This window comes from Varroa jacobsoni, unplaced genomic scaffold (assembly GCF_002532875.2).
Source record: "Varroa jacobsoni isolate VJ856 unplaced genomic scaffold, vjacob_1.0 scaffold_492, whole genome shotgun sequence".
Classification (NCBI taxonomy): Eukaryota; Metazoa; Arthropoda; class Arachnida; order Mesostigmata; family Varroidae; genus Varroa; species Varroa jacobsoni.
Genome location: NW_019213394.1, coordinates 1 through 15,821, shown reverse-complemented (window position 1 = coordinate 15,821; position 15,821 = coordinate 1). Strand labels below are relative to the sequence as shown.

The following is a 15,821-nucleotide window of genomic DNA, read 5'->3' as shown; positions in this document are numbered from 1 at the left end:
CTTGGTCGAAAACAAGAGTCTTCATATTGATTGCCGAAACAATCGCTTTGTGATTTTTTCCTGCTCTTCATTCATTCATAGCTAGTTGATATTTAATCATTGTGCAATAGTTATTTCACGAAAATTTAGGAATCCACGTCTCTTACGTTTCATTAAACGCGAACCTTTTTCCGTGATTATCTCGCTGGTCCAAAGTAAACTAATAATAATATGCGCTTTCGATTAGAGTACGAAATCCGCATGTCATCGCCAATAACAATCATCTCCCTGTTCGTGAGACGAGTGCGATGCAGTGCTATGGCAGATAATAAAAAAACCCACTTTTCTAGCATACGCCAATGGTTTGTAACAATTCATTCTCAACTTAGCAAGTTTTGGCTGAGTTTAGGCGGAACGTCTGAAGTTCTGTCACGAAAAACTACGAAACGAGCATTCACGTAACAGTTACAACATCATTGAACAGCGACGGCTTCATCAGAATGGTTAACATCAGCTTTCGCAGAGGGTACGTTGATATGGTAACCATAGATGAGCAATCATGCTGGCTTAAATTTCAGCATAGACAAAATTATTGTTACAAAGGATTATGATACACTGAAAGAAAAAATAGAAAGAAAAAATTGCCAGTAGCTTCGTTTTGAGGCCTAAATCCAACAAGATCCGCCTCCGCTATACTTCCAAAGGGAATAACTGCTTGATATTGTACCAAACGGGTAATTCCAAGGGGCTCTAGAACAGAAGCAAAAAACGCTACCAAACTACCATAATAAGTTAATTTTTTATGACTCAGTAGTATTGTTTATATTTGAAAAGTAAAAGTATACAGTGTCACATATGAATATCTATCTCTGTTTCTAGTAGACAAATGGCCCAGATGTCCCAGTAAATCTCATGCAAACCAATGCTAATGCAAGAGTAGATAAAATTTTGCGGATAATAATGCCTTTCTCAATGAGCAACCATTGAATTAGCTAAAGACTACTCTGCACACGTCTTTGTGCACCCAATGTGATTCAGGCCAACCAGAAAACCTGCATCAAATATTTACTGAAGTTTCCATAATAATGCTGTTGTCAAAATTTCTAGAGGAAGAGTACATTTCACAGTAACAGGAAGGCCAAGAGTACAGCAAAAACTTGAGAGCACTAAAGAATTATGTTCACGTTTGCTGGATGAATATTCTTATGTCAAATATATTGCGGTGATACAGACGCGGAATACACCCCCTTGAAAAAACCAAAGACCCTGTCTTGTACTCCACATAGCTCCATTTGCTCTCAGAGTCAACACTAACCCTTGCTGTAACGAGACACGAATACAGAATTTGATTTTTATCTGGACTAGAAACCAAAGATAAGTAAGAAGGGTCTTCAGTAAAACAATGTAGACTTTTGCGAGTGCCTCCAAACGATATTATCAATGTCACAGTATAAAGACATGTAGAGCAAAAGCCTGCTGCAAGATCATCTAAGACTGCCCTATGGGCATCACTTGCGTAAGTTGCCCGAGCAGTATATTATTTGACACAACTTACGTTACACCTAACGTAGTCTCACTTTCTAAAGGCTCTCTAGGCTAAAGCCTAAAATACTCATTAAACCTTATATTTTGCTACATATATACAGTAGGATATATCCCTTTTTCCCAGAAAAGGATTGCAGATCTAGGCATTTTACATAAGTGGAACCTGGGCTCGGGCCCGTTCAGTATTCAAAGTCCACGAAATGCTTGCCTCCTCGAGATTATCTATAATAGGCCTTTCGTGTAATTTTAGTCCTAATTTGAAATAAATATTAGCAAAAACTAGCCACGAATATGCCTAATAGAAACACTTCTGGTAAGTACTGAATTTCCTAGGACAATTGCACATTTAAAATGCGAATATGTTGTAAACATTTTTGAGAGTAACCTAAAACATAAGGATTCATTCGGTTATTCAGAAGGAAAGACTATTATCATGTTTGTGTAAATTAAATTATCATATTTCTTTATAAGCGAGCTGTAATACAGGAAGACAAAATGAACATCCAAGCGTTTACAAAAAAAGTATCTTAAGACTTCTTTCCTTTAAAGCGTAAGGCTGATGCATATTTTGTGATCTACTTGGAGACGAAGCTGGCCAAAAAGTTTTCTCATGAGAAAGTATCTTCATAGTAAGATGTGAGTAGGGCAAAACTGGAAAAACACATATCGAGGTTGCGTGGCTACAAGAGCAAGTGCATCCCACGCACCTCAAGGCTCCGTTCATGGTGGAGTCCAAAAAGACTTCGGAGCTGGAAGTTGTGAGGTACTCTAGGCACCTGAAGGGCCGCCAAAAAATAATACGAAAAAAAAAACTAAAAACAGTTCGTTACCACTGTAATTTCTTGCTCCTGCTATGTAGGCCTAGATTTCCAATGACTCCTTCTAGATCCTACAAGGAAATACGTCGTTGCTAGCTTAGCTTCGAAGCACACTCACGAAACTTCGGACAACATAAAAATAAACTACAAATGCATCTTTGGCAAATTTTAACAAATCTGCTCGTTTCTTCAAAATACTTACCTCATCGGTTCCTCGTGTAAAATGGCAAAATCTGTGTCTACTTTATTCCGTGTTTTAAAACTATAATAAATAGCATTGGTTGGTCTCGATCTTCGCAACCGATTATGTTTCTTGAGATGGTCCGATCGAAATTTGCCGAGCAACACATTTTCGCCAGATTCAGTTCTTAATAGACCTAAGGCTCTGACTTCCGCTATAATAGCACCTTAATATACTCTCTATTTCGAAGTAAAGTAAAATCGAATCGAAGATCGCCGCTGATTATAGAGGACGTTGTGTTCTATCCCTGCCGATGCTAATGCATGCGATGGTAATGCATGGGTATGTCATGCGCTAGTAGAGAATACCGTAAACCACGAAAACGCTGTAGAGTCCCAACGATAATAGGTGAAATAAAATTCAATTGCTTTTTTAAAAGACAGTTTAGTTAATGTCGCCTTCCTTGAACCATATGTCTGCCTCGCTAACCCTATTCTGACAACTACTCAAATCCGGCAGTCTTTTCTGTAGATCTGAAAGACAGAAGACCTTAATCAATTACTTCATTTGAGTTAAACAAAGTGTGTGTCCTGGAACGCATGTTCAGGAAGTGGTCCTGCGCACTAGGGTGTAGTACCAGATTAAAATCGCAGTATCTATATATTTCTTGCTCTAGACACTTTTTTTGTTATCACCAATCTAAATCGTTCCCTAAAAACATGCTAGACAGAGATTTCGAATACTAGTGAAGTGTCACGACAGAAATTCACCGTGATATAGAATCGAAGTTTTTCATATAAAATATTATTATATATACATTCATTCAAATATTTTCATATAATATTTTGATCGGAAGATTGTTGGTTGTGGTTAAGATACTTCTGAACCCTTACATGCGTGCCTCTATATCTGCCTGAAATCCGGACTAACGGAACAATCCTTCAGATTTAAAAAAATAGCTCGTCTGCCGTGTTCTACAATCTGACCCTGTTTTCAAAAGAACTAAATAGAGCAAAGCGGTATTAGTTCATCTTTTATGATGAGCTAATTTGCTAAAATGAAAAAAAAAAGAGTTAAAATAATAAAATAGCGGGTTTTTTAATTTGTTGTCCGTAAATTGCTATTTAGCACCTTTGATGCTTAGTACAACATAAAAACGGAAATTTTCTAATTTTTATAAAATTGCCAATGAATAAACAGCACGGAACATTGTATTCAGCTTATAAGTTCACTTTTTTTTCAGGAGGAACCCATAGTCTAAATAAAATAAACAGCATGTCTTTGATTTTTTGTGCATAGCCTTTATGATACGCATTCGAAAAGACAGCCTATGGTGAGCTACAATCGTCAGGCATGCACATAAATGCTACTAAAGTGGCCATGATTATCTTTTTGTTTTGCTTTGTTTCACTACCGATTCTGACTAACAGTTTGGCGCCAATAACCCTCTCGCCGAATTCAGCCCTATCGGGCTCGCTGATTGATCGCCAAAAATGGTAAACAAATATGTCTGCCCTCAGTGAGTGTGGGCGAGCAGACGACATCGAATCGAGTTTTTGCTCGGCAGACAGAAAAGTGCAGTGAGAAACAGGGTGCCACAGCACCTCAGCAACAAACCAACAGACCGGTAATAGTCCGACCGAAAGTATTCCTGTTACAGTAAAAGTGCTCCCGCTTTCCCCTCGAATATACGCACACGAAAAACTCTCATAGCCTTAGTGTTGCGTGAGTTGAGCAAGCTGTGAACTAGCAAATTAAACCCGTTCCACGGCCGCGGCCGACATGGCGCAGCCTGGGATCGCGGGCGACAGCAATGCTGGTGGTAGTAGTGCCACTGGCGGTGGTGTCGCTGCCAGGCTAACCACCGAGCCCCCGCCGGGAGGTCCCCAACAGCTCGAAGATATCAAAGATGTCCAGACTCAGCTGAGCAAAACTGGACGTGAACCAGGACCCCTGCAAAGGGCCCGTGACGACGCGGTTTATGGCTTTGCGAGGCCCCATGGCTTAGCAAGTCCCGCCAACTCGCTCGGAACTGAAAGCCTCGTGACGCCAATTACCACCCCCGAACCGAGTGGATCGCCACGCGGCCCCCTTGATCAACCAGGGATTGAATCTGGCCCACCGCCTCTACCTTCACCAGTCATACAAAATACGTATGATAGGCAAGTACATACAGCACGATATTGTATTAAGTGGGGCTACTGCTTCACCAATGGCACGGCCAGTAGTTGTTTAAACAAGATAAAACAAAAACTAGGGTAATTCATTACTATTACGAGACGATAGCTTACTGCCCGCAAGTTACAATCACTGAATTGGCTGTATTTATATCATCATGTATCATCCATCGATTTGGCTGTCTATGTGGTATTTCGTTTCACAGGGAACGCATTCTCTTCGCCCTCAAAAGTTAATGCGGGGTCTACCACTGTTATTGTGTTTACATTACAGTATGCCACTCACCGAAAACCCCTTTTCAAACCCACTATCCTGAGATCCCGCTGGTGTCTTCATGTACATGAACGAAGAATAATTATAGAATTATGTATCTGTATGGTGCTTGTGTATAGACAGATTAGGAGTTTCTGCTGCAGTAGCTGGTAACATTCCGAATGGCGGTGTTGTCGAAAGCTCTAGAAAAAGTCGCTTCTTTTTTTATTGCCAGTTCTGCCAGCCAGTATTCTGTTAGTAGCAACTGTGAAAGAATAAAAAGGAGCTTGGAGAAAAATCTAGAAACGACTGTGCGATCCTGAACTAACTTACAAATAAATGAACTGGAAGGATTTTTCCTGTGTGAGTATCCGTGATACTGACGTTCAAGCCCTAATTATGTCATATGTACCCCCTTTCCATCCTTACCTTGGCAATATCTGACGCTCTGTTTGGATTGCCAGCAATGTAAACAAATGAACAATGCGGTTCTCCCTATCAATCGCTATTTAACGGTTAGCCAAGTAAACTTCTTTTCTGTGTCATCGCCATATCACAGATGCTGATGCAAGATCAGCCCCACTGACCGCCGAGGGACTAACTAACAAATTTGCAGTTGTCTCCTACGGCGACTTGATTGTACATCTCCTACCTAGGTATAGTAACTTCTTACGCTTCGATTATGCAACGGGCGGAAAGTGGCTGTCGTTTCCAGCCAACATTGTCAAGAAGATAATGGTTATGTTTTAGGATGAAGGAGGTGGGTAGTGGCAGCACTGTTTGCGGTAACCGCCGCTCGCTGCTGAGCAAGGAGGAGCTTTTAGTCACTGCGTAACTCCATTTCCTCCACCTCTGTCGCATTTTAGCAATGACCGTCTGTCCGAATGTTCATTTGTGTGTGTTGCCTTTTCTGTTTTTTCCACTTTATGGCAGCCGCCACCGCCACTGCCTGCATCTCTGTTACAGACCCCTATTTGTGTCAACATAAATACATATATATAGAAATGCACTGCATCAGTTGCATTGACGTTGCTGCTACTCTCTTAATTACGTTATACCGTCGCTTGTATAACGTATTGTTATACCGATTATTGTTGTTAATTACAGCTTCTTTTGACGCTGCTATTTTTCTCTCGCCCTAGCGTGCACACGAGCTCTGTCTCACCCATTTCCTATAATTTGATTGTGGGTGTGCCTGTATGTCCCGTGTGTGTATTTAACATGTGTTTAGGTTTGCCTGCCGTTGTACAGGCTAATCGGTTATTAGGCTTAGTTCAAGCCGTCTTCTGTCTAGTATGCTGGTGATTTGCTTGACGCCGGCGTTACTACTTGAGAGGTTACTTTAGTGCCTCCCCCTGTTCCTTTCTTGCTTCTTCGCTGTTTTCTTTCGCAGTGCTGCTGCATCTGTGGTAGCGACCTTCTTGTCTGCGGTAAAATGTGTTGCTGCAATAGTACACTCACGCATGTATTGTGCGTTACCTGCAGCAGAATTGCGCCTGCTACTGGTGGTGCCCACGATCATCTTTGCGTAGTAGCGACTTCTGGCGACTAGACTAGGCCGAATTGCCATTGCTGCTACGGGTTGGTGGAACAACTAGCGAGCGAATTTCAGCGACGAATGACACGACGACGCTCTGCGACTATTACTGATGCAGCGGCCCCTGCCCCGCCAGTCTTCCAGACGACCAGAAAGACAGACCGACTACCACACCGTCACTTTACCTACCTAGAAAGCAGCGTAACAGCAATACAACAGCAGCAGCACTGTGGCTTTCTACCACATCAACGACGCTACTTATCATCAACGGCGACACGAGCGGCAAAGGGCAGCGTCGCCAGTCTGCCACTACCAAACACACGCACCATGCACGCTAGTTGCGTTTGCCACTGCAGCGACGACAGTGGCTACAGCATTAATAATCAATGGTGGTAGCGCAAGGAACAAGCGCTGCCAGTGAGGGGCGACGGCAGCAGCGCCATTGCCACTTGCCCATCCATTTCGCAGCTTTGTTGTGCAATGTCGTTGCCTTTTTGTTGTTAATGCTGCTGTTACCATGGCATAGCTACTACTTCATGACACTAGTAATCCGTTTATTGCTGCTACCCGTACAGTTGTTGTTGTGGCGGCAGCTCTTTCTGTGGGATCTGGATGGACGTTTTGTCAGCTGGTTGTTGTTTTCGCCGCCACTGCGGTGGTTTATTGTTGCTAATACGGCGGAGGTAGCGTTTACTCCTGACGCTGGTGCTCCCTTTTTCCATAGTTTTCGGTGAGCAGCAGAACGGTGGTCACACGGCGCAGTGCGACGGCCATACATCGTTGGCATCTGCGGCACCGCTGTCGACAACAGTATCGTCAGGAACAGTTATACCAGTGGTAGCTGTGCTAGCCCTAGTAGAAGTAATACTAATATCGGTAGGAACTGTGATAGTTGGAGAAAGAATGGTTGTAGGTAATAGCTAATTCGCCGGTTCGGCCGATCATCAGTCAGGGAGGCTGGAGGCTGACAGTCGGACAAACCGTTAGCCGCGGGCAAGAAAACACTAGCCGTTGATGACGGAACAGTTATCGTAGCTTGTAATGTGGTAAATTGAGCCGAGAAGGGGAGCATACAGGATGACGAGGGGAATAGGTATAAGGCAGGAAGCACAGGAAAAGCCTATACTGTAAGAACGAATGAGACGGGGACGAAGAATATGCGGCCGAACGCGGGAGGAACGGCCACCGGCCCGGAGGGCTTAGGAAATGGTCAATCGTTCGCAAAGCGAGGAAACGGGAGAATACTCTCCGAGTATGTCTATGACTTTGAATCTCTATCCCGTCAGCCTCGACCAGCATCGCCTGTCGATCATACAAGCAGCCGTGAATGGCTACTAGTAGATTTCTGTCGGCAGCCTCCATTGTAGTATAGATCATAAATTCATAAAAGTACTGAAGCGATTGCATGGTTTACTTGTAGCAGTTCGTTGGAACTCGTTGATAAACACGAGCAGAGCGGAAAACATGTGGGAGAACTTCAAACGGACGGACATACGAACTCGAAGAGAATTACTAACTAAAAACCGTCACAATTATGAATATACTACATTTATTCTACCACAAATATCGACCACGTTAAGCTACAAGTGGCGGACAAATAAATTGTACACTAAAAACACTGCACTTGTTTCCGTTCATCCGCCCTTCTGTGCTTCGCAGCTTTGTTTGTTTCTGTCCTTTTGGCCCTTCCACCTTCTGGACAATCTTTTCATCTGCGTTGCTATTACTGTCGTTGTCTAACGCTGCTACTGTCGATGACAATTATTAGCACAATGGTTTGCGAGCATAGCTTAAGACGCGCAGTCGTTGTCACTCTTTTGGCGAGCTGCTCTAAAAGCGGGGGGCATCGTGTTGGCACACGCGAGCCACGTAGACGAAATGTTGGACAAAAATGACTAGAAAGTGCCACATTTGTGCGGCGACCGAAGGGCCAGGTAAAGTCGAGTCTCTCTAGTGCTCACACAACAGACCGCCTTACTAGAACAGAGTCATGCATGTATTACACATCATCAGTAGCGTACTGTGGTTGCTGCAGCAATGCCTACTAGCTTGCCACGGCTATCGTACCTCAGCGACACATCTGCTAGAAGTATAATAGACGAACGCCTGTAGTTGTAGACCAAGATTTTAATAGACGCAACGAGATAACGACGGAAAGCACCATACAGTTATAACTATACAGTTCATGATTATCCGTAGCAATCACTGCCTTTTAAGTCCAGTAAGAGTCGAACTGACGTGATAAATCTAATGAAATTGGTCGAATTCGAAAGAAATTTGTGATAGGGAAACCAGAAAGATGATGAAATTGATTGCATCAATATGCAGAGAGATCGAAGAATATTTCAAGCGAACGATGCTGACCTGATTTATTCAAGACAAACGAACACACCGGTGGACGAAGAGCGATCTACCTGTCGGTACACCCAAAAAGATCACGTCACTACACAGTAGCCTATACCTGTTGTTCTGAGTCACCTTAAGATGTTAGCCATTTGTACTTATTGATTAGACACAACGCTCCCAAACGTAATTGATAGCGAGAAAAAAGAAAGTATTGAATATTTGTGCCTCTCAATGGTAATAATAATAATCATTATTATATGTGCATCTTGAAGTAATATGGCAGAACGAATTCATTCGGGGAACTATTCAAGCAGCATTTTATTATCATGCTATAATTTTTTAGTTAATAAAATTTCTCATTTTCCTGCCTCTCTCTTTTCCGCTCTGTTGAGCGGATTGTCAATTTAATTCCAGTACTTACTGTTTGTTTGAAGAGGTTAACTCATGGTTTGTATTCATTTCTGCAGGTATATGCCAACACCTCCGATGGTTATGCCTCAATATATGACCACCTACGCAGGTTACTACTCACAACCGGTGTACGTTGTTCACTCTGGAACGGGGATTCCGCCTTCGCAGGCCGGGTTTGGCCTGCAGCCTGTACACCCGATGCAGGCTCACGGTCACCACTACCTACCTCACCCACTGGAGCAGGTGCACCATCCTGTGCCTTATGACTTCTCGGTGCCCCCTCCAAACTATACCTATGTGCCAATGGCCCCGCCCCCTCATCCGCCCCCAATGTTGGCAGCACATCCTCCACCGTTTAACATACCCGGCCCAACAGTGTACAAAATCCCTGATCGTTTTGTGCCGCTTGAAGGAGCACACCCTATGGGAGCAGGAAGCATGGGAGGCATGCATCACGAACGCATGCAACCTTTGCCTTCTGGTGAAATACTTATGGAGCCTGTAAACTGCGAAGCCTTGGATGACGGAACACAGTCACAGGGGCCAAATAGTGACTTGCGTTCGTCCAATGACGGCCGCCAGCAGTTCAGCCAGCATCACTTTGTCACGGGGCAGGAAGATCCGGATGTCGCCGAAGTCATTGAGATCATTGAAGAAATTCACTTCGAACGACCAAAAGGTTATCAGCCTAACACAGGCGATGAGGCGACATACGTCGAGGAGCACATTAAAGCTGGTGCCGTTACTCCTAGCGACGACGGATGTGATCGTAGGTCTCAAAAAAGCTGGTACGACGAGTGCACTACGCAAGAACAAAAGGCTGCCGACAACGCCGAGATAAAAGAGGTTGGGGTAGTTGTCACAAATTCACACCTTCTGCAAAAGCAACCACCTGGGCAACACAGAGCTGAAGAGGCCCAACATGCGACTCGTATTACCGAAGGGAAACAGTCTGAGACTCGACAAGCGATGACATCTGCTGCTGCTGCCGCCGATCGCGGCAGTAATGTCATGAATAGCCACCACAACCACATCCGTCAAAATTCTCACGGAGATTCTGGCCCCAGGGATGGCGACGGATACCATCACCGCCGAAGAGACGATGCAAGGGACGGCCGACAAGGCGATTCCAGAGACTCCACTCGGGAACGCTCTGGCGGACGTTTCGACAACCACGGTCGCAGGAGCCTTACGCCAGAGAAACGGTTTCATCGAAATAACCCAAATTACGGAAATGGCGGTAGTTGCCAGAGGGAGGATTGTCGATATTCCAATCCAGAGCATGGTGCTACCCATCTCCGGGCGCGCCGTCCTCGAGGCGGTTATGATCAGGCTTCATCCAGGGAGAACTCGACTGGCCGAAGAGACAATAATGGAAACAATAACAATAATCGTCAGAGATATTACCCCTCACCGAAACGGGATAGCCATGATCATCGGTATGACAACCACGGTGGGCGGCGCTACGATAGCAGTCTGCGCCGTGGGACCTCAGGCAGCTACCGTCAGCAATGGAGGGACGGCAGTCTCCCTTCGATTTCTCGTGGAGGCAATAGCTTGCACGGCAATGTCACAAACAACAACAGCAGTGGCGGCAATAACAACACTAATTCCCGAAAGCCGCCTCTGCCGCGACAAGACAGCAACAGCTGCTACTCAGCCGCACCAGTGGCCACCACCAACGGGACAGCATCCTTTCCTGTTAGCACCGAGGTCGCCAGCTTGAAGGATACTTCGTCTGGAGTAGGTCCATCTCATCTAAGCGTGGAGAAGTCGAAAGATCGCTCTGACGAGGATCCTTCATACCTCGAGTTTCTCGGCCCATCGTTTCTCGGTATCAACGATCGTCTTGATGTCAAGGGCATGATGAGTCGAAGGCAGGCTGTGTCGATGGACAGCAGCAGCGATGATGGCGAGCACAATACGGATCACGCGAACGGTAACATCAGTAATACTAGTAATATCAACAGCAGTAAGCAGCTTGATCTAGGCAACAAACGAGGTGGTTTTGGTGGTCATCATTCAAATCTATGTCAGGCCCGCAAAGACCACCGTCATGAGTGAAAAGGGTTCTAGTGAGTGAGTTAGTGAGTTTAAGCATGTGCATGGGAATGTTGGACTTGTACAGGTTGTAGGAGATGCCATCAATGAAAACCCAGTTTAGGCTCTAACTGGATGGCAAAATGGGAAAATCTAGAGGGACAGAATTGCCGGCTCTGTTATGGTGGGTTTATCCGCGGTAGGGGGTTGGACCTAAGCGTTGAGAGAACATCTTGACGGTAGGATATATTGTTGTACTAATGGCTCGAGCAAAGCCGGTGGACTGTTGGTGAGAAAATGGCACTGCACTAGTATATATTATATATATACATAGATATATATTATTAGTTATACAAAATATATATATATATATATACATATATATATAATCAAATTTAGTGGCGATGATGAAGATAAGAACTATGATGTAAGTCTAATGATGTAAAAAGTAACTGATACTTGAGGTGAGAGAAATGTAAATGTTTGCAAAAGAAAGTGAGACAGAGAAGCTGAAAGGTGTGGGAAGTAAATGTATAAGTGATGAAGAAAAGACAAATTGGGAAAGATAGCGAAAAGACAAAGAGCCTAGAATATGGTTGAGAGGATAAGAGCGAGTCTTAAGCGAGTGCCATGTGCTACAAGCATTGAGTGTGGGTACAAATGAAATGAGTTTTGCTGTGGATGTGGATTACTCATCGCGAAATACATAAAACATAGATGCACACACACATAGAAATAGAATCACATACACAGGCAGATTAATGTCAATTATGTGAGAACTGAACTTGAACTGAATACAATCCTAGCTGAGACCAGCTGCACGCATTTATTGTACAAACGCACGTGCATAGATTATGTAATCATGGTAGAGTGCACAAGCTATACCAATGAGTCGGTTAGCTCAAGGGAAATAGTTTTACAAAAAAAATGTAAGCACTCGTACCCGTATATCGTGTCGAGTTTGATTTTCTTTTAAGATAACCCCGTTTAAGCCGTACCAGATCATGCTGTACCGCTGCACCTGCATATAAAGGGTTCGCGCCTTAGCTATATTTCTCCGTAGTAACGGTGGTGGCATGACTCAACATATCGTATCATACCAACTATTTTATCTTTAATATCTTTTCTTCTATCCAGGTGAATCGGTTGGCTGAGAATATGACAAAATGCGCTCTAAAGCCCATAAAAAGTGACTCAATTTCTTCTCTGTGTTACAGATGCTTACAATTATGATATAATAATATCATGTGTATTTAACTACTACGCATATCCTTAATTCTAACTAGAGAGTACATATATACAGTGCAAAGTGACTAAAATAAAGAACGAAGGAGATGACCTGTGTGGATTCGCGTGCGCGCGAGCTTCTCCACATTTGTTTTAGAGAAAAGCGCTATTCTATCTACTGCTAACAATAACAGTATACCATAGTTGTTTTTGTTTTGTTGTCGCCACAACTCAACCAATGCTCCGCGTGAACTAACGTTTGTTATTAGACGGTGCACAAGAGGCATGCACACAAGTATGATTAACCATACGGTTACTCACTTTTTGGAAGGCGTCCGTTGCTGGCGCCTTTCGAAAAAAGAAGACGGACTGCAGATGACGATTTTTTAAAGTTTAATATAGTGGCTTACAACTATGTATTGTGTATTTCTTAACGAGCTACACCGATGTGGGATATTAGCACAAAAACACTTAGTGTGCATGGAAAACCACGAAATGACGTAGTGAACGGGCGGTGAAATATGGATAAAAAGAGAAAAGAGTAAGCAGGCTTGAACCATATACGTTATATACAGGGCATAAAAACAGTTGGATCTGTTATAGTTTGTAGATGATTGGTTCACGTATAGCGCACTTACTTCGACATTCGACCACATAGTGTAAATCAGGCACGCACGTCACTCGTTGCTTACCCAAAAGGTCTTTATTTCTCCAACTTTCTAGCGTACGTTCGGATCTGAGGTTATCGTAAAGTATCAAGTTTAGCCTTAATGCCAACTTTTATATGATCGAACCTGTCTAATCCGAAGTGCTACTAAGTTGCAGGCCTAGACATACACGTAAAACAGGCCGATTTAGCTTCGGCATATTTTGTATATAAATTTACACACTTTCATTATAAGTATGCCGGGGAAAAACTGTTTTATTGTTTAAGGAGGTTTATTGTTTATTTTTACTAAATATAAGCTGACCCAGCAGTTAATTTTGTGTTTGCTGCGATAGGGAATAAGAAAATGCCATGAGGCAAGGTCCGATATAATAGTACATTGGACCTTTCGTCATGAAATACACGAGAGAAGACGAATAGAATACTAGAGAGTAGTGGACAACATAATAAAGATGTGTAAAGTGAGAAGGGAAAAGACAGAAGTCAAGGATGATATAATGAGTCTATCAGAACAAATACAAAGGTTTTGTTGCTGTGGATCAAGCCAATGTCCACCAAATCAACCAAGCAATTTGCATTGAGCAAGTCAGATCAAATAGGTGCCGAAGCTAAGGCCAAACTAATATCTGGTATGAATATATAATACTCTGCACTATAACTTCGGGCCCCAAAAATGCGCTATGGAGTTAGAGAAATATATATACTCTAAGTAGAAATTAGAATACGTATAGTACTTATATATACATTCCTTTATTATAATTATATTATCATTGTAAGTATTTGAGATACGCTCATAGAGAGCAGGAGCTAGATTTTCTGGCCGTCAGACTACACTATGTTTTCAGCCAATCGATTCACGTAATAAGTAGAAAACGTAGAGATAAAATAGCTGGTATGATATTATATAGAGTTAATAATAATTGGTATGATATTAGAGAGATATAGCTAAATTGCTAACTCTTTGTATGTAACTGCACAATGATCTGGTGCGGCTCAGAAGAAATTACCTTAAAAAACGGTAGACTCGAACGATAGCCATACATACGTGATTACATTACTTGTTTGGCTTGAACGGCATGTATGGTGGGCAAGTTTGATAAAAATTTGCAATTCGCATAAAAATAAAGATTCGCAATTATGTCGATTTATGTTACAAGTGGTTTGCTTCTGTCATGGATTCCGAAGGCGGCAGGAATCCCGCATATTTTCACTATGGTGTGTGCTTCAAGGATCATTGGTAATTCCAGGCTGGCTACTAGTCAATTCACAGAAATCATGAATCAGCGTCAACGTTGTCAAAACACTGAATTTCTCAAGCCGACATCTTATGACCACATACCACTATAATACATATAATATACCACTGTGTCTATGGTTTGCTTTTTGCAATTCTGTTTTGTATGACACTAATGCTAGCGCACTTTACCATGGTTACATGATCTACCTATGGACATTTGTGCAATAGATGCATGCAAGTGGCCTCAGATAGGGTTGTTCCCAAATAAGTTCAACTCGCACGTAGTCAATCTGAATTTATCTGCGTATGTGACTCTATGTGTATATATCTATATTTGTATGTATTTCGTTCTACGATGATTGATCCACATCCGTGACACAGCCCACTTCATCCGCATCTACACAAGTACTACGTAAGATTCCCAGGGCAGCAGGGGTCCCGCATATTTTGACTGTGGTATGTACGTGTGCCTCAAAGATCATTGGTGACTCCTGGATGGCTTGTATAGGCTCTCGCCGGAGCTGAAAGTGCTGGGTTTCAGCATTTAAATGCTAGCCATGTACTACTGTTTCTCTAATTGCACATTTTGCCGTCTCCTGTACGTGAGTCGCCGTCAAATGATTACTGCTACTATCGATATATTATAGCTATTGCTACGCATTTTTTATATCAAAATACAATTGATCACTACTATGAAATGTTATCCACTTATCGACAGACTTGTAGATAAACAAACCGTTGTGCATTTTTAATGTGACCTTCCTTCTCCTTTCGCGTGTAACAGACGAGAGGACGAACAGGCCACAACAAAACGAATCCAGACATTCTAACACGTCTCAGATAGGAATTACTGTGAGGATTATTTTTGTCAATCTATATTTTCTGTTATTGATGTTAATATTATTAGAAGTAGTAACGGAATATTGTGCTGTTTGTTATGCGACATGGTTTGAGTTATATATCGTATTTAAAAGGAGAGCAAGAAGACAGTGCAGATAAGATAATAAAGATGAAAAATTATAAAGGAAATGGTGACAATATAAAAGCAAGCATTGCCTAACAAAAAAAATATTTATATCTTAATTTGGTAATATTGTTATTATTATTGTAATGGCACCAAAAAGATGATATATGGTTTTTAGGACGGCTGTAAAGCCACATAGGATTAAGAATTGACAGAAATTGCTTTTTGATGATAAAGCTAAAATACTGACGAAAATAATATCATTGAGAACAATAAATAGTGCGTACATGAGTAATAAAATACTGTAAAAATAATAAAAATATTATACAATTTAATAAAAGCCACATGATCCGTAAGACAAATATCTAATCGATATCAAGCGATTCATGCAAGAGTAAGTCTTTCTTAGTAGTCTAACAACCTCAACTGCTATATATAT

General features: G+C 42.4%; 1 protein-coding gene across 1 annotated transcript; it reads left to right on the top strand.

Moving 5' to 3' along the window:
* The first annotated feature begins 3,905 nt into the window (after positions 1–3,905).
* On the top strand, positions 3,906–15,757 carry LOC111260921 (uncharacterized). Its single transcript, XM_022834032.2, has 2 exons — positions 3,906–4,685; positions 9,304–15,757. Exons 1-2 carry the CDS (start codon positions 4,306–4,308, stop codon positions 11,309–11,311), a joined length of 2,388 nt encoding a protein of 795 aa, XP_022689767.1. The 5' UTR covers positions 3,906–4,305; the 3' UTR covers positions 11,312–15,757.
* The last annotated feature ends 64 nt before the right edge of the window (positions 15,758–15,821 follow it).

Coding starts and splice junctions, on each gene's coding strand:
- LOC111260921 (XM_022834032.2), top strand. CDS start 4,306: ATGGCGCAGCCTGGGATCGCGGGCGACAGCAATGCTGGTGGTAGTAGT. Junction 4,686..9,303: donor ATACAAAATACGTATGATAG/GCAAGTACATAC, acceptor TCATTTCTGCAG/GTATATGCCAACACCTCCGA.